Here is a 23,764-nt window from a genome sequence, read left to right on the forward strand (position 1 = left end):
GATGTAGACAAAATTTGGATTAATTCTCCCTGGCTTTGGTTGGTCAGTGTCTTGGTAATTTCATAAAAAAACATTTTGCAATTCCTAGCCCCTGTTTAGTCCTGGCTGTGCCTCAAAGAGGCACTTGCCGGCTTGGTTTGCTGTCACTCTGGCGGAGGAAACTGGTTCTCAACGACCTGATCCAGGACTTTGACCAAAGTTAGCTCTTTTTCTTCTTCAGATACAGAGCATTGGCCGTGTGAGGTTTTTTAAACAGGTAATTTTTATTTTTAAATTTTGAGATAATGTTAAATTTAGAAACGTTGCAAAACTTTTCTAAATTTAAGAGAGTTCCTATACATTCTTCACTCTGCGTCCCCTTGTGTTAACATCTTAGATAACCACAGAACGTGTATCAAAACTAAGAATTAATAACTTGGTGTAATACTATTAACCAAAACTAAGAATTAACCTTGGTGTAATACTATTAACCACAGTGCAGAACTTGTTCAGATTTCATCAGTTTTTCCACTGATGTGCTTTTTCTGTCCTAGGACCCACTTCAGGATCCCACATTGCGTTTTGATTGTTATGTCTCCGTAGTCCACTCAGATCTGTGACCATTTCTTAGTCTTGCCAGGTCTTTTATGACATTGACCATTTTGAAAAATACTGGTTAGTTTATAGAATGTTCCCCAATTATGGTAACCTGAAATTTTCTCGGGGCCTTATGTTCTAATTCCATTTTTTCGTCGTGGTGAGACACACATAAAATTCACATTTTAATCATTTTTAGGGGTGCCTGGGTGGCTCAGTGGTTTAAAGCCTCTGCCTTCGGCTCGGGTCATGATCCCAGGTCATGATCCCAGGGTCCTGGGATCGAGCCCCACATCGGGCTCTCTGCTCCGCGGGGAGCCTGCTTTCTCCTCTCTCTCTGCCTGCTTGTAATCTCTGTCAAATAAATAAATAAAATCTTAAAAAAAAAATTCACATTTTAATCATTTTTAAGTCGAGTGGCATTAAGTACATCCACAGTGTTATGTAACTGTCTTTATCATTTCGAGAAATTTTTTGTCATCTCAAACAAATTCCGTATCAATTAAACAAGAACTCTCATCTCCCCCTCCCCTAGCCTCTCGCAACCTCTGTTTTACTCTCTATGAATTTGACTACTCTAGGGACCACATGTAAGTGGAATCCTACAGTATTTGTCTTTTTGAGTCTGGCTCCTTACACTTAACATAATGCTTTCAAGGTTCATGCATGTTGTAGCTTTTTTTTTAGATTCTATTTATTTATTTGATAGATGGAGATCACAAGTAGGCCGAGAGGCAGGCAGAGAGAGATGGAGGAAGCAGGCTCCCTGCTGAGCAGAGAGCCTGATGCGGGGCTCCCAGGACCCTGGGATCATGACCTGAGCCGAAGGCAGAGGCTTTAACCCACTGAGCCACCCAGGTGCCCCATGTTGTAGCTTTAATTCCATTTTTTTTTAAGATTTTAATTTATTTATTAACAGACAGGAATCACAAGTAGGAAGAGAGGCAGGCAGAGAGGGGGGGAGGCAGGCTCCCCGCCGAGCAGAGAGCCCAATGTGGGGCTTGATCCTAGGACCCTGAGATCATGACCTGAGCCGAAGGCAGAGGCTTTAACCCACTGATCCTCCCCGGTGCTCTTTAATTCCACTTTAAAAAGTTAACTCAGGGGCGCCTGGGTGGCTCAGTGGGTTAAGCCGCTGCCTTCAGCTCAGGTCATGATCTCAGGGTCCTGGGATCGAGTCCCGCATCGGGCTCTCTGCTCAGCAGGGAGCCTGCTTCCTCCTCTCTCTCTCTGCCTGCCTCTCTGCCTACTTGTAACCTCTCTCTGTCAAATAAATAAATAAAAATCTTTAAAAAAAAAAAAAAGTTATCTCAGGAGGTGCCTGGGTGGCTCAGTCGCTTCAGTCTTGGTTTTCAGTCTTGGTTTGGCTCGGGTTCCTGACCTCAGGAGATTGAGCCCCACCTACTCAGCAGGGAGCCTCCTTGAGATTCTCTCCTCCTCCCTCTGCCCCTCCCCCCCACACCCTTGGGTGCGTGCATGCTCTCAAATAAATACATAAATCTTTAAAAAAAAATGTGAACACGGGTTTTACTCTGATGACATGTCTTGAGTTGTTAGAAAATCTAATTATTGGGACATGTAGTTGTAGTGAGCTTAGTAATATTTTAAATGAATTAATAGTGTAACATTTTCTCAGTTTTAATTATAATACAGTCGTTATAGCCCACATAAACAAAAGCTCTTTGAGGTCCTTGGTAATTAAGAGTGTAAAGAGAGTGTAAAGGGTTTCTAGAAGTGTGAGAATCTTTTGTAGACAAGCATGGGGTTGATCATCCCTGTCCTCCATTGGTTGGCTACTTGATATGACCTCACACTGAGCCTTTGTTTTGCAATTCCCTGAGTGCTGGCTGGGCTGCTGGAAGGTTGATTCTAGCTGAGGAAGCTGGTTCTTAGTGACCCGAGGGACTTTGACCAAAGTTGGCTCTTTTCCTCCTTCTAATACGGAGCATTGGCCTTTTTTTTTTCCCCATTAAAAGGATCATTTGGCTTACTTGGATTTCATCATGACAGATTTTTTTTTAAGCTTCTGCGTTGGCTATTGGTCAATTCCAAATTTGAAAACAGCAAAGCTTGCTTAGCTTCTATCCTTGAAGAACCTTGGTGCCCATAATAGCTGAAGGCCAGTGGGCTGCAGTCGCTCACTGCGGCCCTAGCACCAGCAGTCTGTTCCCCCGGCCGCTGCGGAGCCCACAGTCTTTGTTCCTATTTCTTCCATGCTTAACTCTTTGGTGGCCCTGTTTCTGAATGAAACATGCCCGCCAAATCCCACACTTGATGGAGAAACACTTTATTTTCTACTGTAAGAGGTAAGCAGATTTGGTAACAGGGTGCGAACTATCTTTGCTTGATGAGTCTTTAAGGGACAGGTAAAATAGCGGTAGATAACAAAGTTTCGGAAGTATTTTAGCATTCTCCGCCTTGTTCTTTGGCTCGTACTCATTCTCCAATGCCCATGACCCCCCTGACTTTGGAAGGCTTCCCTTGGGGCAGCTAGGAGTAGACCTTGGGGTCTCCTCTAATTGTCACTTGTACCAGCTTGAGGCAGATCTTTTAAAATTCATCCCATTTGCTCAGAATCACTTCTCATCGGGTCATTAAAAAACAGTGTTTAATCAAGTGCTCAACTTATATCAATTTGAGTCTGCATATGGACTTGCAGAATTATAGCTCCATTTCCCATCACTCAGCAGTCCCATAATCCTCTGCTTTTTACACAAAGCTTACTTCTTTTCAGATTCACATGTGGCTTTCATTTCAATTCCAGAATTGAATTTGATGTGCTTTTCTCTCTCTCTTCGGCCACTGGTCGGTACAGAAGATAGACTTTTGCTATCAAAGGAGATTTGTTCATTCTGTTAGCTAAGCCAGACTCCGTAACAGTGCCTCCTGGATGGCCCTCTAGTACATTACTTTTCCACGTGGTTAGGGAGCTCTAGAAGGGACCAACCCGTTGAGGGCTTGAAGGGTTGACTACACCTTCCCATCCTCGCTCACAGGGCATAGTTTCCGCTGAGGCCACTGGCTTTAGCTATAGACATCATAATAGCCAATATGGATTGAACACTTAACCAATATGGATCCCAGACACTTGTTTAGCTGTCTTACGATGATTAACTCATTTAATCTTTGTGACATGGTAGGTCCTCCTGTTTTACAGATGAGGAAACGAGAGGTCCAGAAATGTTGAGTAGCTTGCTTAAGGTTACAAACCTGAGCGGTCCAGTGTGTGTCGGTGTCAGAGCAAAACTTTCTTGACTGTGGTGAACCCTTTGGTTCTGCTTCAGTTGTATCCACGCAGTAGGAGGTAGGTAGATCCCTTAGGATTTGCTTCTAGTCTGTGAGGAGTAAAACCTGTCGCCCAGGTTGGCTTCTGAGTGGTCATGGCCTCCTTGGCCCCAGATTGTTTCTGTTCTTTGTCGCCCAAGGGTGAGATGCGGCTCTCTGGGCTTACCTTTGTGGTCTTGACCGCTCCTATAAGAGCTACGGAAAACTTTTTAAAAAAACTTTGTTATTTAATCCTGGCTTCTGATTGTCCTCTCTGTGTCTTCTCATCTTCTGGATTTTTAAGGACCATTTCAAAAAAGCCAGAGTCCCGAGACCTAAAATTGGTAACCAGCAGTAAGGACCTCATAGCATGGGACCGCTTAGATTCCTAGATTTGACTGTCTTACCCTGTAGTGCCCGGGAATTGCTGGGATTCTAGAACTATTTTTGTAGGTATTCCCCCACACCTCCCTTCCCCCAAAAAAGGAAAAAAAAAAAAAGCTTTTGTGCGTGGATCTTAACTGTATGTTTTATCACAAAAATAACGTTCTCCCTTTACAACCCTCTACGTGCCACTGACACAGAGGCCCAGAGCTGCTTGCTTTTGGCTGTGACTGCCAAGGGCGCTGAGCACCGCAGCTGGTAGTGCCAGGCCGCTGTGTGCATTCGGTTCTTGCCAGTTCAGTCCTGGGAGCTGAGCTCTGGCCGTCCTGCTGGGCCTCTCTCTCCCGTTGCTTGTTTTATGTGCCACTACTTCCTGTTTGCTTTTGTTCAGTCTTTCTTTTGGTTCCCCTCTCTCTCCCGAAGCCAGCCCCCTACAGCCATGCTTACGGCTCTCCCAGACCTCTGCTGTTGTGTCTTAGACTCATTGTTCTGTGCCCCTCTATGGAATTTTAATTAACTTGAGTTTAGGAGTTTATGATTGGATTTACTTGCTTGTCTTACCTGCGCAATAGTGCCCTTTTCTTGATCCCGTTCGGCATTTGGAGTTTTATTAGCAAAGTTCTAAAATTGTAAGGCTGTTGTAAGATGCCAGCATGGAGCGAGGTGAAGCAGTAAGCTGCTGCCCTTATTTCAAGCCTCATTTGCCCACCTGTGCCCCTCTCATTGCCCTTGCAGAGGAAGAGTCGTACTTGGCGTTCAAACCCGATTTCGCTTTTCCAAGATCATGGTTATGTGCATTTCTAAATTACTGTAGAACCCGTCTTTCTGTTACCGGGTGAAACCAAACTCCAGGTAGGTTACCTGGAGAAGCAAAGCCTGTGGGCCCCCTGGAGAGGGGTCACCCCTCTCCACACCCACCTCCAGTTCACTTTTATCTGCTAGCGGAGGTAGCTGCTGTTCACACGAAGGTGTCTTTTAGTGACGCAGGCCACCGCGTCCTTGGAGAGTGCATGGCAGTGTTTTCTTAATAATAAAAAGGCTGTCGTAATGGGTTAGGCCCATAGGGGCTCGGCCCTTCTATACTTGTATTCCCAGGGAGCAGAATCTCTACCTTAATTACCACGTCGCGCAGGTGGAGAGGTGTGGCTGCTAATTGATTAGACCACAGTCCTTTGCATTGATGCGGAACTGTTGGGGTGGTTTTGCTTTATTTCGTTTCTAAATAAACAAATAGATTTGAGCCAGGTAAGTTTATTTTGGAGGGCTGAAGAGCCGAGTAGGGGGTGAATCTCCTGTCTTTAGCGCCACTTCAGTGTCCTTTCCTAGCTTGGCGGTATGCACTGCATCGGCTCCCCTGCCGTCCTGGTGTGCGCCGTGAATGTGTCTTTCCCCTCCCTGCCGCTCTGTGTGCTCCCTCTCTGTCTGGTAGAACCAGATTCCTTTATTTGGTTTGCTGTTCGTTCCCTCCTATCTTGGAATGGCTGAACTCTATTCTGAAGTGTATTTTTAAGATAGTGTTTAAAAGCAAACACCCTGCCTTTCTTGAAACCACAGAAACTGCTTGTGAAACAGCCGCCAGGGCAAGCTGCCAGACCTGTGCTCTTAACCCACCCCAGTGACACATGTCAGACCCCGGCGGCGCCCCGTAGTCCTGACGGTGGCGTGAGGATTTTCTCAGTAATAGGAGTGTAGTGCTGAGCTCCCGGCTTTGCCTCCAGGATGCCCGCATTATAACCCTTTTCCCAGTAAACCGTTCCAGAAGAGTCTTGTGTAGCTAATCTGCTACCTACTCTATTGGAAAGGCTTTAAACAACAAACCCAATTCCTATTCCCCCTCACTTTTTTTTTTTTTTTTTAATTTTAATTTCAGGAAGTGATTTTCTTTTGAGGTGATTTGGACCAAGCCTCTTACCAGCTTTTCCCATTTACCTTAATTTTTTAATTTTTACCTTAAAGTTAGAACTGGCTTCAGAATTGTTTTTCTCCACAATGGAAGAGAACGTGGGCCTTGATCTTATCCCCAGGTTCTGAAATGACTTTTTTTTCTTTCTTTTTCCTTTTTTTTTTTTTTAAGATTTTATTTATTTATTTATTTGACAGAGATCACAAATAGGCACAGAAGCAGGCAGAGAGAGAGAGGAGGAAGCAGGCTCCCTGCTAAGCAGAGAGCCCGATGCGGGGCTTGATCTCAGGACCCTGGGATCATGACCTGAGCCGAAGGCAGTGGCTTTAACCCACTGAGCTACCCAGGCGCCCCATCTATCTATCTATCTTTCTATCTTTCTTTCTTTCTTTCTTTCTTCTTTAATGGCATAGAATTTTCTCCGTTTGTCTAGGGAATTTTATTTCTTTCCAGGTACTTTCAGAAATGAGTATTTGTTCCTCCCTACTACCTTCCAGAAGAGCTCTGCCACTCTGGTACTGCCAGCTCTGCCACTGCTGGTAGCCCGATAGGTAAGGGTCCTGTTTAAAAACTGGGATCAGTGTGCACTGAGCCCTGGCACTGATTGAGTGGGAGTTAAAGGGGGAGATGGGGCTTGACGACCAACAGTTGGAACATAAAAGGAAAAATATATAAATGTGGCTCCCTCTGCAGGGTCAGCACTGTAGTGGGGGTTCCAGATGCCGAGCTTTAAGAATCCCTTGCAAACTTCCCCAAGAAGTTTTGTTCTCTTAGTTTACTCTGACTTCATTTCCATGACCTGAGTACCTGTTCTGACTTTGTGTTTAAGCTCTTTCCCATCTTTGCTTGTCTGTTACGCCTGTCCCTAGTTTCCAGATGGGGAGGAGACCAGGAAGGCTCAGTGCTTGGCTCTTCAGTGGTTCTCCCTGGATTGGCTTCCTCTCGGGCTGTCATCCACAACTCAGCACTGTTGACTCAGTGGGCAGGCATTCCCATTCGCTGAAGGCCCAGGGTTTATACAGATCCTGGCAGAACTCTGTGGTCCTAGCTGAAAGCGGGACCTGCGACTTTCAGATCTCTTCACCCATGGTTCTTCTGAAAAAGAACAAAAGCCATAGACGTAAATTGGGAGGAATAAGTGGACTGTTAACTCTAGTTCCGATTTGGTCCCACATTGGGCTGCGTGATTTGTGCTTATTTATCTCTCCTGCTAGATAATCAGCTCTTTTGAAGTCTGGGCTGTTTTTATCTTTTTCTGTATCCCTTCCTCCCCCAGAGTCTTTTGGAGTGCTTTATGCATGGGCATGTCTCAATTATTCGTGAAATAAAAAGGCAGAAAAATTTTGAAATAGGCATTCTTTACGGATAGCCAGCCTTGAGGGAGTGTGTCCATGTTGATTTGTAAATCAGACACCTCTCTATCCAGTTTTTGGACATACGAGTCTTAATTTGTGTCTTTTAATAGGTGTAGTGATGACTAAAGAGACAACTTTTTCAGGATGAGAGGGTAAGGAGAAAGGTTAACGTTATTGGATTTTGTTAAGCACCCAGAGAAGAAACCCTAGGGGGAGAACACACTGCTGAGGAAGCCTTGTCTGGTTTCCTGAAGTAGGGACTGGAGCCGGAAGGCAAGCCCTCCTCCTTTTGCTGAGTTTTCTTCTTGCCTCTGACACACAGCATCTCTGGCTACATCGTTGCTTCTGGTTAGGTTGGCCTCATCCTTCTCTCTCTTGGATGGGTGAACAGAGGCACACTGAGTGTTGGGGATTTTGTCCAGAGGTGGTGAGATCATGTGGTCTGCATCAGAAACTGGAGTTATTTATAGTGGGCGAAAAGCTCAGGAGCATGGCACAGGAAGAACTAATTTCACACCACCTCAGTGCCTGGTGATGATGAGAACCCAGATTTTTCTTTGAGCATCTCGGGGGATGATGAGTTGCTTTTCTGAATTGACCCAAGAACTATGAGATCAGGGACCATGTTTTCCAGGACTGTTGTGGGTAGGGCAGGAATGAGAGGATGACCATTTTCTCCTTTCTTCTCGATTCCCTGGTCCTTGTGACTCAGGGTGTGAAAGCTCCACCTGACTTTTGAATCTCCTGCTTTTGAACTGGTGCAGAAGGCGCTAGTTGTGTTAGGGTGGTGGCAAAAGGACCTGTTGGACTGGTCTGCTGGGACCCGCCTTCCCCCCTCCCTGGCACAGGGCAGGGAGACTGAAACTGCTCCTTGGGGCTCTGCCAAGCCAGTCTGTCCTCGTGGGTCACCTGCCCAGGGCAGTCAGGTGGGCAGCTCCAGACTCAGGAGCTCCCCAAGGAGCTAGGCTGCTGGGGAGTCCTGCTGCGGGTGGGCTTGGTCACGGGGTGTGCCAGTGTGCCAGGAGGTGCCCATGTGATGAGGAGCACCTCCTGGGTGCGGCTGACACTCAGTGTGCAGAGCCCTGGGGCCTGCTGGAAATAGACTCTGTGTCCCCGTAACTGTCCCTTGTGCCTTAGAGCCACGCTTATGGTAGGCAGAGAGTCTGGGAGGGTTGAGGAGCTTATAAATTGTGCCTAAATGAAGTCTAGGGAGGGAGAGGATCCTTCCCTAGGGCACCCTGAGTTCAGGGTTGTAATGTTTCTAAGTCTGGGGTAGTCACCTGAGTAAACTTTAATTTTTTCAGCCCTTGGCAGAGGAGATATTCCAATGTGTGAGCCTGGTGTCCGAGGCATATTATGTATGGAACCAGACTTTCAGGCAGGTTGACCCTATATAAGCCAAGGAGGGTCAGGATGTGGTCTTGAGGATGTAGAGACCATGCCCACTTCCTGCTGCTGTCTCAGGGGCAGCCCGGAAGGCTTAGGAGCACAGAGGCCCTGAAAACCCTCATGCCCACACAGGACAGACTTCATTTTATAGGTGAGGAGATACAGGGCGCACAGGAGGGTGAATGGCTTGCTCAAGGTCATAGAACTTGTTTGAATGGGACCAGGTCTGGAATCACTCTATCTCTCTCGGGGACCTTGGCACTATACACCCCCTCACTTCCACTTCAGAGGCAGTCCTGCTGCTTAGGAGGCCTGCATAGGCGCTGACCCACAGACCTCATGGCAGAAGGGAGGCTGGGAAAGGACAAGTGGAAGGGCAGCAGGCCCCAGCTCCACACAGCGGATATGCATTCTGAAGTCCTGCCAGGCACTCCATCCGTAGAGGTGCCAGAAGGCCTTGGGGAATGGATTGAGAGCAGCGGGCACTAGCGTTCTAGCCCTGACCTGGTTGGAGGGCTCACGTGAGGCAGAGTTGTGCTGAGAGCTGTCAGGTGAGGAGACTCTGGGAGAAGCAGGAAGACCCTGACCCTGACTTTCCCTCGTGAATTAGGAAGACATTTATAGAGAGCCTGCTAGGTGCCGGATACTGTACCCAGGCACTGAGGACACAGAGATGACCCAAGTCCTGGAAATTTCCCTCAGGCTGCTCTCAGTCTTGAACAAGACAGCCACCAAGAGTTGTGAAGTAGGCCCTTGAGCAAGCCACGAAGTCCTTGTTCAAGAGGCTTGAAGTGATGTGTGTCAGGGACCTTGTGAAGTCAGAGGAGTGGAGCAGGGAAAGCTTCCTGGAAGTGATGTCTGAGCCGGGGCTAACCAGGAAGGAAAATGGGAGTGCATGGTGGAGGAGAAGTGTTCCAGGCAGTGGGAGGCAGTAGCAAAGGCCTGGAGGTCGGGGAGAACATTCTACATTGGAACACTGTTGGTTGGAGCCCAGAGTGAGACTCTAGGAAGGGACAGGGGCCAGGCTGGAACTGCAGGCAGGGAAAGGGAACCAGCCAGCTCATTACGCAGCTGAAGGAAGAATCCAAAAGCCATGTGGGTCTGGACTGAAAATCCATTTTATGGATTGCGTTGGTATTTTATGGATATGTAAACATATATGTCTCTACATAGACATTTACACACGTACACACGTGCGCACAGATACATAAATGCGTTGGAAGAGCGCTGAGCCTGTGAAGCCGGCACTTCCTCTTGCCAGTGCCCAGCGCCCTGCTGACGTGACTGTTGGTGCCCCCCACCCCATGTTGCAGAGTGAGGGGCGGGACTGGTTTTTTACCTGCTGGTTTGGGTGGAGAGGAAGCTGAGGCTACCGTCCTGGTCAGGGGACTGTGGCTTTAGCTTTGGGGCGGGCTGACTAAGGACGCTCAGAACCGATTTCCCTCTTCTCCTAGAGGAGTGACTCTCAGGCCACTGCTGCCACCTGAGGTCCTGGCCAGCTTTTCAAAGGCAGCCTGTGGAAGCCCCTGGTAGCATTGGGTGAGAAAGAGGAAGGACCTGGTGGCTGTCCCTCCTGCCACTCTGGACAGACAGTTCTGTCGCTCAACAGCACCTCTCTGTGGCAGCCTTGGGCTCTGCTCTGGCGAAGGAGGCGTTCTCTCCTCCCCGTGGGAGGGGCCGTCATCTGTGGCTTCTGCTCTGCCCTTGGTCACAGAGTCACTTGCGCAACACAGCCAGTGAGAGTCCCCCTGCCGGCCTGTCCTCAGCTGCTTGAGTGGCAGACCTTAACTTCCAAGGCTGGAGAGGTGACCACGCTCCAGACGGCAGGGTTCAGGGCACAGCTGCCAAAGCATGTGAAGAGTGACCCAAGGTTAGAGCATGGACTGTCCACCTCAGAAAGGCGTCATGGGAGGCGCCTGGGTGGCTCAGTGGGTTAAGGCCTCTGCCTTCGGCTCAGGTCATGGTTCCAGGGTCCTGGGATCGAGCCCCACATTGGGCTCTCTGCTCAGCAGGGAACCTGCTTCCTTCTCTCTCTCTCTGCCTACCTGTGATCTCTATCTGTCAAACAAATAAATTAAAAAATCTTTAAAAAAAAAAAAAAAAAAAGGAAGGCGTCATGGGACCATGTTTCGGTTCAGACTGCATACGGATACGGATGCTGCCCTGCACATGGCTGGGCTGTCCCTTCCCCTGCCAGGGAGTGAGTTTTGTTCCTTTGCTCGCCTGGCTTTTACTGTTTCCCCTTCTGCCTTTCCCCAGGGACCGTAAACCTGCCCACCTCCTCTTATGTTCTCGTACTGATAGGAGTACCATTCAGAGTTCTTGGCAGGGGACCAACTCACTTCTATCCGTGTTGGTTTCCCCTCCTTCTCCCAGTGTGTCTGATGTGCGCGTTCCCCAGAGTTCCTTCTGTGGCTGGTTGGCTCTGTAGGGCCGAGATTGGAGCGCGCGCCACGGGAACTCAGCTGCTGCCCTCCCTGGTTTTAGGGGCGGAGCTTGAAAATAGAGAATCATAATCTCCCTCCTCTTCCTCCTCCTCCTCCTCCCCCCCCTTTATCCCCCTCCTCCCCTTCCTCCCCCCTCCCGCCCCGTCCCACCCCCAAAACTGCCAAGCAAACTGGAGTGACCGGCTCAGAGGCTCCAAGCGGGGACTCAGCCCACCTCACTGCCCCGCATGACAGCAGCTCTCTGGAGGAAGATGAATGCACGCGTGAGTATGTGAGCGCCGGAGCACATTCCCGTCTCGGGCTGGTTCTGTGTGGCAGGTGTGGACGCACGTGCTGTCAGGGAGACCAGGGCTCCTTAGAGGAGATGGTGACCCAGCCAGGTATGTGTCTGCCCAAGACCCGCCCCCTGCTTCTCTGAGGCATGGGGAAGTGGAGGCCCCCCAAATAGCCCTGCTCTTCGAAAGAGCTCAGTGGGTGGTTTGGGGAGGTTGTTCTTGGAATCCCTTGCAGTGTGGTACCCCTCTTTTCCCTAAGCCAGGCTCTCTGGTTCCTAAGCCGGACTGCTACCCTCTGTTTTCATAGTAGGGGTCTATCTTCCCTGGTCTCAGCTAGACTGAGTAGAGGGTTAGGGAAGTGGTAGCTGCTCCCCTTTGCTAGAAGGGGAAATTGAGGGAGGGAGCGCAGGTTGCCAGCAGGTGTTTGACCGGCCCTCTTCTGCCCACCTTTCCAGCCAGCCAGGGAACACCCAAGTGGAAACACCTTGCTGCTAAGGCTCAAGCGCCTGGGGCAGTGACCAGACCAGAGTAGCCCAGGCTTGCCCAGAGAGGGGCCGGTTGGTTACTTAGGGGCTGTGACAAATGGCTTTGTGGTGGAACAAGGGGGGGAGAATCTCATTTCGCAGAGCCAGGGGCCAGCTTCTCTGCAACTTTGCTCTTAAGAGCTTAGGCTGCCTGGAGCCACGGACTCAGGGGCTGACCTCTCTCCCCTCCTCCTCCCTGTGTCTTGTGACCAGTGCTGCCATTGTCAACTTGACTTGCTGGTTAGAGAGGATGATCCTCATTGGGTCCCCAGACTCCCTGCCACCTGAGTCCCTCTGCCCTGGAGCTGTCCCTGATTGCCTCCCTGTTCTGGCTTTGAGGAGGCAAGAAGTGGTTTAGGAAGTTCTGTTTGGGTAGTTTGACTTCCGGTTGGCCTGTAGACCTCTGAGAATGGAGTGCTTGCTTCATCCAAAGACCCCCTCAGACCCTCCCTGCGTAAACCCCTACATAAACCTACGTAAACCCTGTGTAAACCTCCCTGCGTAAACCCTACACCTTAGACATTTCTTGGAGAGCCAGAAAGGCTTTGCTTGGGTATGAATTTAGTTTGGGGCTCTTCGTGGGGGACTATGTTGCCCTTAGTCTTGCCCCACCCCCACAAAACCCTAACATTAACCTTTCGTACAAAGAACATTGAAAGAATTGAGCAGTGCCTCAAGGTCACGGGATCATAAGTGCATTTGGCGTAGTTAGCTGGTTTGGTGTTTGGAGATTTCTGCTTTATATTTAAGCAAAAGATTTCTTGACAGGAGGCCTCTGGGCTGTGTTGCCAGTGCTTGCCCTGTGTACAGGGTTTGCCCCCTTCCCTCCCCTGACAGGTTGTTTTAATCCTCTTGCCTATAAACAAGTGCAGCAGAACGTGTCCGGCCAGCTCACATGACCTTGGTTATCTCTTCACGGGGTAACCAGCATCAGTTTTAGATACCACGGTCATTTGACGTGGCAGAGCTGTCAGGGTGAAGAGGTGGAGACACCAGGAGGAAGCCTGGGTCTGCCAAGGACGGTACCGTGGTCCCCTCTTACCCAGTGTCACTTTCCGCGGTCACCTGCAGTCCAGAAGCAGATGGCCCTCTTTCTGACATAGCGTCGGAAGGTCAGTAGTCACCTGACGCTACGTCCCTCATGGCGCTTCATCTCAGCACGCAGGCATGGTGTCCTCTCCCATCCGGACGAGAAGGGGGAATACAGTACAGGAAGATACTTTGAGAGAGCGCGTTGACATAGCTTTTATTACGGTATACTGTTAAAATTGTTCCATTTGATTATTATATTTTTTAAAGATTTTATTTATTTATTTGACAGACAGAGATTACAAGTAGGCAGAGAGGCAGGCAGAGGGAGAGGAGGAAGCAGACTCTCCGTGGAACAGAGAGCCCGATGCGGGGCTCGATCCCAGGACCCTGGGATCATGACCCGAGCCGAAGCAGAGGCTTTAACCCGCTGAGCCACCCAGGTGCCCCGTTCCATTTTATTATTAGTTTTTGTTGTCAGTCTCTTACTGTGCCTAATTTATAATCAGACTTTGTCACTGGTATGCATCTATAGGAAGATACGTAGTATATAGTCGATCCTCAACAACATAGGGGTTCAAGGTGCCGACCCCCACACACAGTCGAAAATCCGTGTATAACTTTAGACTCCCCCAAACTTAACTACCCATAGCCTAATGTTGACCTTACTGATCGCGTGAACAGTTGATTAACCCAGATTTTGTATGTTATGTGTGTTATATACTGTAGTCTTAAAATAAGCTGGAGAAAAGAAAATGTTACTAAGAAAGTCACAAGGAAGAGAAAATACATTTACAGTACTGTTCTGTATGGAAAAAAATCCGTGTATAAGTGCATCCGCACAGTTCAAACCCGTGTTGCTTATGGGTCAGCCGTATACGGGATTTGGTATCATCTGTGGCTTCGGACGTCCGCTGAGAGGGTCCTGGAGAATATCCCCCATGAATAAACAGGGACTGCTGTTAAGTGTGGGTATATGTGACTCCTTAGTGGGGACTTGGCGGCGAAAGTCAGCGCCTGTGGGACAGGGGCGAGAAGGAAGGCAGTTTCATTCCTCCTGCTTTTACTCTTCCTGAATTCCTACTTTTGGTGTCTCGTTTCTCTTTCTCCTCTATCTCAAATCCTGGCTTCGGGGCCCAGGACCTGCAGCTGTTTCGGGAAACTGCCCCTGAGACAGATGCCTGCTAGTTCATGGATACAAAACCCAACACCAAATATCCCATCTTCCCAAACAGTGATCTTGTGTTGTGTGATGGACAGCTGGTGGCAGGAGCCCGGCTGCCGAGGAAGGCTGCTGAGTGTCAGAGCCCGAGCCGCCCCGGAGCTCGGAGTGCCGGAGTGCCGTGTGGTTTCCATCACCACCACCACCCCCCGCTCCCTGCACGCCGGCTTCCCTGTCTTACTGAAGAGGCAGTACTCTTCAGGACGTGCCAGGGATTCTAGCCACACTGTGTGTGAGTTGTGTGTGTCGGTTTCTTAACAACTAGGCACATGTCCCGTTGTGACTGTTGATTTGCAAGCTTCCAGGTCCGTATATCTAGAAAATATTGCCGACATTGTATATCATGGGAGCTGTGGGGTGCACGCTAGATTTTCCTAGGGTAGGATGTGTAGGTTTAATATGTTTTCAATCAGGGCAGGGTAGAGTGGCCTTTTCTGGAAGGGATGAAACAGTTGAGCCGCTGGAGCCTTTGCTGGCTCTACCAGAAACCCAAGTCCAAGTCCAAGCTGTGCCAAGAGATGAGCAGAACCTGGTCTTCATCTCCAGAGCTCTCCCAGGCCAGTTTGAAAAGATGCATGCACCTCAGGGATCTTAGTTCCTTCTGTGCCTCTGGGGTCTTTGTGGTGGTTGCTCGGACTAGGTAGAACAGTACAATGGGTAGTAGTGGCCTCCTGCTACCCAGCTAGATTCTTCTGATCAGAGTTATCCTGGGTGGGTTTTTTTCCTCTCAGTCTTCAGATCTTTATTTAAGCCACCATGCCTGTTAGTAATTAGAGCTGCCCTTTGGGATGTGTTGGGGAGGGTCTGTTTGCCTCTGTAGGTACCCTTTCTTCCTTGCACTCTCTAGGTGAATTCGGAGGTGATGAGCTAGAGACTAGGCTGCTTGCCTCCTTCAAAATAACCAGCATTCTGCTGTCTGCAGCCTGCATAATAGTGCATTTAACAGTGCCCGACAGTGGCCCCCTCTTTCCCCAGCTCCACTGTCAGATGGTGTTGTCGTTCCAGAGGGCTTCCACCAGCACTGAGCCAGTCTGTACCAAAGAGCCCTGCTCCCAGTTCCATTTCAGAGGTTGGAAAACTCCGACTCACAGGGACACCTGGGTGGCTAAGTCGGTTGAGTGTCTGACTCTTGGTTTCGGCTCATGTCGCGATCTCAGGGTCCTGAAATCAAGCTCCTAGTTGGGCTCTGCGCTCAGTGTGGAGCCTGCTTGAGATTGCCTCTCCCTCTGCTCCTCCCACTTGGGCTCTCTCAAATAAATTAATCTTTAAAAAAAAAAAAAAAAGACTCTCTTCCTAGGACTTTCTTTGAAAAGATGAATTAACTGTTAAAAGTGCTTGTTAAGAAAGCACTTCTAATGGATAATGGCTGTCTTCTCATGTACCATTCCTTCTGCTTCCTAGGTCAACTGCACAATCACTAGGGTGCCCTGAGTAGAGTGGCCATTGCCACCAGAAAATGACCAGGGTTTGGCTTTAGGTGACACCGAGGCCTACTGACAGAAGCTGACATAGACACAGTCTCGCTGAGAAGCTTTCCAGTCTTTCCCACCTAACTTCTAATGAATGAGCCTTTTCCCAAACATCTGGCCGGCTAGCAAAGGCACCTGCCCAGGTCGTGGCCACTTAGTAACAAGGTCCAACAAGTCTCCATCCTCAGTCCAGGGATGAGGCCACAGTGGGCCCAGTGAGGTAGATGGGAAGCACATCCCAGGCTTCAGGTGCCAAGCAGGGAGACCATTCTAAGGAGCATATGCCCCTGATCTGTCAGGGGACAGTCCCAGGCTCCCTTTTCTTCTCTCTCTAGCTGGAAGAGAGAAAGCCAGAGAGGTCTTCCATGATGAGCCCTTCTTTCCTGGAAGGCAGTACCTACTCAAAATTCCTTTTGAAACTCCAGCCTCATTTCTCACCTCTGCCTGGGTTCATTTCTCCTCAGACCCTGCCTCCTACCCGAACACCCCAAGTACTTTGAAGCCTTGTCCCCCAACTCCGGTCCTTTTGTTCTAAGCCCTCACCCAAGGTTGGAAGGCTGTAGAGACTCAGTTACTGCTACCCGTGCTGCTTAGGGAGCAAAGACGTGTTCCTAGGACCCAAGGCAGAACTCTTGAGTTAGCTTTCCCGTTCTGGGCTGTGGTTTAAATCTTCGGTACGGTTGACATACCACTTCAAGTTCAATGGCCGGCCCTTGAGAGCTGGCCTGAGACAGTCACCATTTGTTCTTCTCCGAATTGAACTCTTGGGAAGTTGGGGATTTCTTGACCAATGTGCCCAGCCTATTTGTATATGCTTTGTATAAGTGTTCTCATTAGTCTGTTGGCCTTCTGGATGCCACATGACAAAGACAAACAGAAACATACAGGGGCGCCTGGGTGGCTCAGTGGGTTAAAGCCTCTGCCTTCGGCTCCGGTCATGATCCCAGGGTTCTGGGATCGAGCCCCGCATCGGGCTCTCTGCTCTGCAGGGAGCCTGCTTCCTCCCCTCTCTCTCTGCCTGCCTCTCTGCCTACTTGTGATCTGTCTGTCAAATAAATAAATAAATAAATCTTTTAAATCATCCCTACTTTAAAAAAAAAAACAAAACCAGAAACATACAGAGGTACCACTTCACACCCAGAAAGATCGTCTGAGAGCTACACTCCCTCCCGCGATCGCTCTAAGGGATGGGGGAGACCAAATTCTCAATTTTAGCTGATTGGGCTTATTGTCAGGAGGCACTGGAAACAGCCCCCACTCCCCTTCCCTGACCAGTCCCACCACTCAGGTGCTGTCACGCGCCCAGCTTAGGCTGTAGGAGGCAGAGGATGCTTCCACCTGTGAGCCGAGCAGCCCCCTGGGGGTTTGCTGAGGCCAGGCACGGCCAGTTGGGTTTTTAATGGTCACGGAAGCAGAGCAGCCTCACTGCGGCCCCACCAGGTGGGGACCATCCTGAGGTGACATGGCAGTGATGACCTTAGGTGGTTTCTCTTCCTTATTCCCCAGCTCGAGCTCCAACCTCTGGCCGTGGGGACTCCTGGGGCAAGGGCTGTCCAGTGTTCTTCCCGTATTTCTTTCTGCTCCTTCAACACCCTCCTTGAGGCTGGAGGAGCAGGGAGACAGTCTTTTTTCCACTTCCAGAGGAAGGTGCAGTGGAAAGAGGCACAGTGCTGTCTTATTCAGCACCTTCCAGTGGGGAGCTGGAACTGGATAGGACCCAGAAGGCCTGTTTCCCAGCCTGGAGCTGGAACTGCTCCTCAGCGTGAAGTCGTTCTAAGGAAACCACTTGGGAAGGGGCAAATACAAGGGGTTAAATCTGAACTCAGGTAGAGAGGCTGTTGCATAAACGCCGAGAGAGGTTTTTTGTGGGGGGTTTTTTGTTTGTATGTATGTGTGTGTGTGTGTGTGTGTGTTTTGTTTTTTTTTTTTTTTAAGATCTCGTGCTTCTTTTTTACTTTGTGTTGGCAAAAACCCCAGGAGAAGATGGGAGATTCTGGGAGGAGATGATTATGCTGGGTGAGTCAACTGAGCTCCCCAGCTGCCGTTTTTAGTTCCTTTGCTTTTCTGTAACAGGAGGCAGCCTGGGGAGGGCTGGGGGCAGGGTGGGAATGCCAATTTTTGCAGCAGGACAGGAGGAAGGTGTGTATGGGTGAATTTTATTGGCGTTCCAGGGGTGACAGGGCCTTACAGTCATTACATCGGTTCAGGGAGGAAATACGAAAGCCGAGCTCTCAGTGTGCCAGAGAATAAATGTCTCCTACAAGTAAGTCACTGTCACTTCCCCAAATCTTAGAATGGCCCGTCCCAGCAAGACACAGTGGTTTTGGATAGCAAAGCAGGTGTGAAATTGGCTATGGAGAGGCAGAGAGCCGTCTTAAGGTGCGCCCAGTGGTTTTTGGGCATCAGGAAGTTCAGAGCAGAGCCCCCCACCGCCATGATGAAAGGAGGGGCCTTGGGCTTGTTTGAGGGGGGTCAGGGACGGGAGTGTGGGGCGTAGGCCCCCCATCCCTGGCTGTGTCTGTGTTCTCAGTCTGTCTCCAGTCCACCTCTTGATGACATTTGCCAACATCATTGTGTCAGGAGAGAGCACCAAGGGCATTGTCACCACCTGAGGAAGTTAGTTCGTGGAACTAATGCTTTCTAGATGCCCTCCCTGCTTGGGCGAGGGGATCTTGTGGCTTCCTGCCCACTCGGCTGTGTCTGCAGAGGACAGAGATGCGGGTTACTGATGCCGGGCCCAGAGACTCATTAAGATGACCCTACATGTTTTCTTACTTATTCCTCCATACCCATTTATGCATTCAGTACCGATCGCCGACCCCTGCTCTGTGGTAGAGGCCTTGGTGTGGCGGTGAATCAGACCTGGGTCCCTCCCGAAAGCTCTGTGTTGTGGGAAGGCCGGATGGGGAACCAACAACTACCTTGAAAGAGGAGAAAGGGGTCTTGTGGCAAAAGGTTTTGATCTTTCTCCTGCCCTTGTCGCACCTTCCAGGAGGGGGACTGGAAAGATCAAAAACTTGTATCACTTTTATTCCTCAAGTATTTTACCACGGGCCAGCCGGGTGCAGGTACTGAGTGTCTAACTAAGGGCATTTGAGGGTGAGCAAGACACCGCATCTGACCTCTCAGAGCTCGAGGAGGCTAAGGTGTGGCGACACAGGGTCAGATGAGATGAACGGGTACAGACGGGGTGCCGTGAGAGCCAGAGAAGGGACCGACCGCACTCTGCTCGGAAGGTGTCTGGATAATTCCTCAAACAAAAGGATTTGGGATAAACTAGGGATAAGAGTGTTTACTGACCTGGATCCCTTAAAAGAAGATGTCACATGAGAGCGGGAGCCTTGCTTTCAGTGTGTGTGGGTGTGTGTGACTCTTCGTACCACACTTCCGAGCCGTTTCCTCCCCCGCAGCCAGAGTGGCGGAGCTGGGGTCCCACTGCAGACCTGGGACTCCAGCCCTTTGCTCCACCGTGTACAGCCAGACAGTGCTGAATAAAAACGTAAGCTACAAAGGAAGGAAGAGGGAGGCCCAGGCACCTCAGCTGCACTGGTTAGACTCCCATCAGCCCCCCACAATCCTCTGTGGAGTGAGCCAAACCTTTCTGCTGCAGGCTGCCTTCTGCCTCCCCCAGAGCCCTGGGCTGCTGGCAGGCGGACGCTCTCCTGTGATATGGAGGAACTTGTTGGTCTCCATGGTTACAGTAACCCACTGGTACGGGCGGCGCCGAGTGGAGCGCGAGGCTGGCAGTGTGAGCTTCCCCCAGCCCTTGGCACCATGTGGTACTGGTATGTCGGCTGTTTCTTGGGCCTCTTCTGGGAGGAAGGAGTTAAGGAGCCTGTGAGGAAAGGAAAAGCAGGCACACCTTCCTCCTCCTCTGGGCTACCTAGAGGCCAGAGGCGTGGCTGCCTTCTCATTCACCCACTTCTCTTGGCGAGAGCGGTTTGCCTGACAGCCTAGCCATGGTGGACATCGGACTTCTCTGTGTTCCAGGAGCAATACCAGCTTTATTCCACTGGTGCTTTTGGTCAAGTTCTTAGAGATGATAGCTCTTCTGGGCTCAGAGGACCCCTTGAGATGGGAAGCAGGTTCCTATCCAAAAGAGAAGCAAGATCATAGGAAACATTGTCCAGACTTACCGAGCGCCGGGCCCTGCGGTCCACCCTGGTGTGCATTTTTCATTTTGTCTTCACGCCGATCTTGTGAAGTGGGGACAGCTGCTGTCCACATGTCCCCAATGAGGAAACGGGGATCTAACAAAGTCAAGGAATCTTGGTTGTGCTCAGTGAACTAATAAGGAGCAAAGGCAAGCCTCCCGCCCCAGGCCCCTCGGCCTCCAGAGGTCTGTTATGGTATCCTGCCTCCCTTACCAAGCGAGCAGAGATACTGCGGTGAGTCTAATGTAACACTCAGTTCCCTCCTCTGTTTCTGGAAAGCAGGAACCAGATCTCTCTGAACTTTGTAACTAGCCCTGGCTCCAGAGGTAGGCCCGCAACAAAGGTTTACTGAATTAGCAACAGTAATTGGGGATTGAGATAGAGACCAGACCCCAACGAGCAGATTCTCAGGGACGAAGTGGGACTGGAAGCTGCCAAAGCTCTGGCTGCTCCGTAGGATCCGCCCTGTTTGAGGAAGAGCCCGACATTTCCAGTGGCTTTGAAGGCAGGAGATTTGGGGGATGAGCACTGTACGGTGGCGTCCACGCATACCAGGGGGCGAGCTGGAGGTGCCGGATCCGTTCTGGTCGGTTCTTGCCTGCTGGTCCTCCCAGGCACGTGCTTGCTCCTGCCGTGGCTGCTCGGAGGCCTACTGGCTGCTCCCCCTGGGCTCAGGCTGCAGTGCTAGGGCGAGGCTGGCAGCTCAGAGAGCCAGCAGGCAGTGACCCTCCGTGCTTTGGGCTTTGGGCTTCATTTGCTTGCTGGCTCTGCAGGTCCCCTCCATCAGGGGGACACCTGCCGCTGCTAGAAGGAGGGAGCAGCCGTCTGACACACACAGCCCCACCTCCCTCCTGCACCAGGCTATTAAGGGAAGGTGAGGCGCCCCCCCCCCCCGCGTCGGGTGGAGCCATCACAGTTAATTTTGGGGGCGGGGAGGTGGCACCCGACCTCTCCACTGGTCAGTGCTTCCTGCAGCCTTATGAGATCTCTCCTACCCACAATTCCCCTTGGGTTTCTTGACTCTTGGCAGTTGAGAGTGACAGTTGCTCAGGATTAAAGGGTACAGAGAGGGTTTCTGGATACGGCGAAGGAGGAAGGTTTAAAGAGCTAGCCATTCGCCACGGCCCTGTGACTTGTTAGCTCAGTCATACCCATTTCTCCCCAGCCTCTCTGTTTGAGGTCAGTGCTCGGTACTTCCTCAGTTTACAAAACCCCTTACTGCTTCCCACCAACAGGATTGAGGAAACAGTCCTCTGTCGCATTGCAGAACCCTAGGGACTGGAAAAATGAAGCCATTTGATCGTACTCTGACCTCTGAGTGAAGAGGCAGGTGGTCGCAGGCCAGCCTGAGCCCAGGGTCCAGAATAAACCCTAAGCTCTTGCACTGAGACCGGGGCCCACTTTGGAGAAGGGTGAGGAGCAGGGTGTGCTGTGGGACCCGATGGGTGTGTCCTCGCAACAGCCCTACGCACTGGCCTGAGCCAGACACTGGCATTCCTGTTGCCCTGGGTATCACCCCCCAACCCACCTCTCCGCTTCCTTAACGTCTTTTGGGGGAAGCCAGCAAAGGGGGCCATGAGGAACAGCAGAGTGCTGACCTGGACACCAAAGGCCTGAGCTCCAGTCCCAGCTCAGTGCTGGGGGGCTGTGGGACCTTGGGCAAGTCTCGTAACTTCTGTGCTTTAATTTCTCATCTTTAACGTGAGGATGCAACAGTGTGGGTGCGGAGGACATAGGGAGTGTGTGGCCCCAGAAGATAGTGTCAGGAACGTCGAATGTGGTGATCTGGGCTCCTGTGTCAGGCAAACCCTGAGTGGCATGGTCCTTCTGGGATCTGTGCTCAGGTGCTCAGAGGGCACAGAGGAGGTTTTGCCCTTCCCTAGGGGGCTTTATGGCCTACCGGCAGGAGATCTTTCAAAAGCTGCTTAGTGGGAAAGATCCTAGCCTAGAGATAAGGGATGAATTCGAAGTAGTTCTGGGAGCCAGAAGGAAGGCGTGACCAAAACGCAGAACTCAAGACAAGGGAAGGCTCCAGTCACCCCACGTTAGCAGATGCCCAGACAGGAGAGCTCTGTAGTAGGAAGGTGTGAAGACCAGCATGCCGGCTGTCCCCGGCCCTCAGAGTTCTTAAAGCAGTGCTGTTGGAGGGTGTGCTGGTGGGGACTTGTGGAGGCTGGGTAGGAACTTAGGGATGGACTCCCAGAATGGGGGCCGGAAGGGACTTAGGGGCATGTGGTTGGTTCCCCATCTTTGGAGCGAGATTTAGGATCAAATGTCTTATTCAGTCAGTGACAGAGGTTTTTAGTCTAGAACTCATCGACATCTAAAGGGGCTTCACAGGGTCCCTGAACTCCCTGAAATTATGTCCAAAATATTTTGCATGTAAGTGGAATATGCAGTTTTCTAAGTTAAACACTGCTTTTCGTGAAGCAGGAGGTCCGTCTGCCACTGTTGCTTGACTGGTTTCTGCTTAAGCCCCGTCCTGTTCTCCCATGGGTGGTTTACTGGGCTTTGGCAAGGCTGCTGCTCTGCGGGTCAGCCGGCCTGATTCATGCATACTCCTCCCAGCTAGTGGGAGCCCCTACCCAGGTCCCACCTGCTGCAGGTGAGATAAGACTTTATGGCAGCCCCGACTGGAGGGAGCCTCCTCGCCCTCTCCCAGCTGTTACCCAGCAAAGCACCGTGGGGAGGGTGGGGCAGCCCACTTCCGGGGAGGGGGAGGGGAAGGGAGAAGGAAGTTGATCTAAACCCGCCCCTCTCTCTGTCTCCCTTCCTTCCCGTCGCCCGCCTGCCCCTTTCCTCCCACCTTGCTCCCCGGCGTCGGTGTCCTGTCCTGGGACTGCATGCATCTTCTGGCCACCAGGCCCTGGCCTGCGGGAAGCCGTGGGGCTTTGCGTCCCTGTTGCTCTCCTTGCCAAGCCGGGTCTCTCTCTGCTAGTGGTGGTTTCGGTTGCGACACAGTCCAGGTTCCCAGGCAGGAGCCGCTGGGGCCTGGCTGCTTCACTGTTTTTCACTGAGGAGGTGGTGGAAGGTGTCGCCTGCTTCGGCTGAGTAAGGGTGGCTGGCAGAGCCGGCAGCCCCCGCCCTGGGCCTGGCTCTTCCCGGCCTCTGTACTTTGCCCTCGCTGCCTGACAGGTTCTGCTGTGGGCTCTGCTGAATGGAAGTTGCTGGTAGTCCTTGTCCCTTTCTCCAGCCGGGTATGTTTTCCCCTTCTCTGCTGTGGGATTGCCCCCTTCTCTCTCCTTCCCATCCCAGACACAGGATCTTTAAAGAATTGCTGAATGGAGCCAGGCGGTAGCACAGGTAGGAAAATCCCTGGAAAGAGGCGCTGGCTGGGAAAGGAAGAGAGGCCACAGAGGTTGAGTCAGCAGGCGCACCCCGAGTGAGAGGAGGGGGCAGGTGACAGGTGAGGCCCAGGGAGGGTGCTCCGGTGTTCCAGTGAGGGGAGACTGGGATCTGGGGCAGGTGTGCTGGGCTGGCGCCCAAGGGACCCTTTTTTCCCCCCACAGTGCCTGCATTTACTTTCCCTCTGGCCAGGGCATACCTGTCTCTCACCCTCCCAGCCCCGGGGAAGTCTCAGGACACTTGAGGCCGGGCCTGAATGCAGAGCCCCACAGTGTGAGCTTTGCTGGGCGAGAACTGTTGGTAGGAGCCCCCAGTGTTAGGGAAGGGGCCCTGCCTACCTGAGTCACCGCTGGGCCTCTGGGGTGGAGGCTGTCTTCCGGGTGAATCTGGCAACACGCCTCAGGCTGAGTTTGGAGATCCCAGGTTGA

General features: G+C 51.1%; 1 protein-coding gene and 1 long non-coding RNA gene across 7 annotated transcripts in view; one reads left to right on the forward strand and one right to left on the reverse strand.

Moving 5' to 3' along the window:
- MARK2 (microtubule affinity regulating kinase 2) overlaps window positions 1-23,764 on the forward strand; it is a 58,281-nt gene that overhangs the window by 13,817 nt on the left and 20,700 nt on the right. Inside the window, 2 exon segments of the mRNA XM_082748189.1 lie at window positions 11,485-11,511; window positions 11,513-11,581. Coding sequence (XP_082604315.1) covers window positions 11,485-11,511; window positions 11,513-11,581 — 96 coding nt within the window.
- LOC309873176 lies at window positions 17,861-22,672 on the reverse strand. Of its 6 annotated transcripts, none has more exons than XR_014316208.1 (5): window positions 19,974-22,662; window positions 19,435-19,672; window positions 18,960-19,341; window positions 18,627-18,758; window positions 17,861-18,537 (listed from the first exon to the last, which is right to left on the reverse strand). It is a non-coding gene; the product is annotated as an uncharacterized lncRNA (long non-coding RNA). The 6 variants fall into 6 exon arrangements; XR_014316209.1 differs by having other exon boundaries at window positions 17,882-18,537; window positions 19,138-19,341; window positions 19,974-22,650; XR_014316210.1 differs by having other exon boundaries at window positions 18,436-18,537; window positions 18,627-19,341; window positions 19,974-20,087; window positions 20,205-22,669.

This window comes from Mustela nivalis, assembly GCF_964662115.1.
Source record: "Mustela nivalis genome assembly, chromosome: 9".
Taxonomy (NCBI): domain Eukaryota; kingdom Metazoa; phylum Chordata; class Mammalia; order Carnivora; family Mustelidae; genus Mustela; species Mustela nivalis.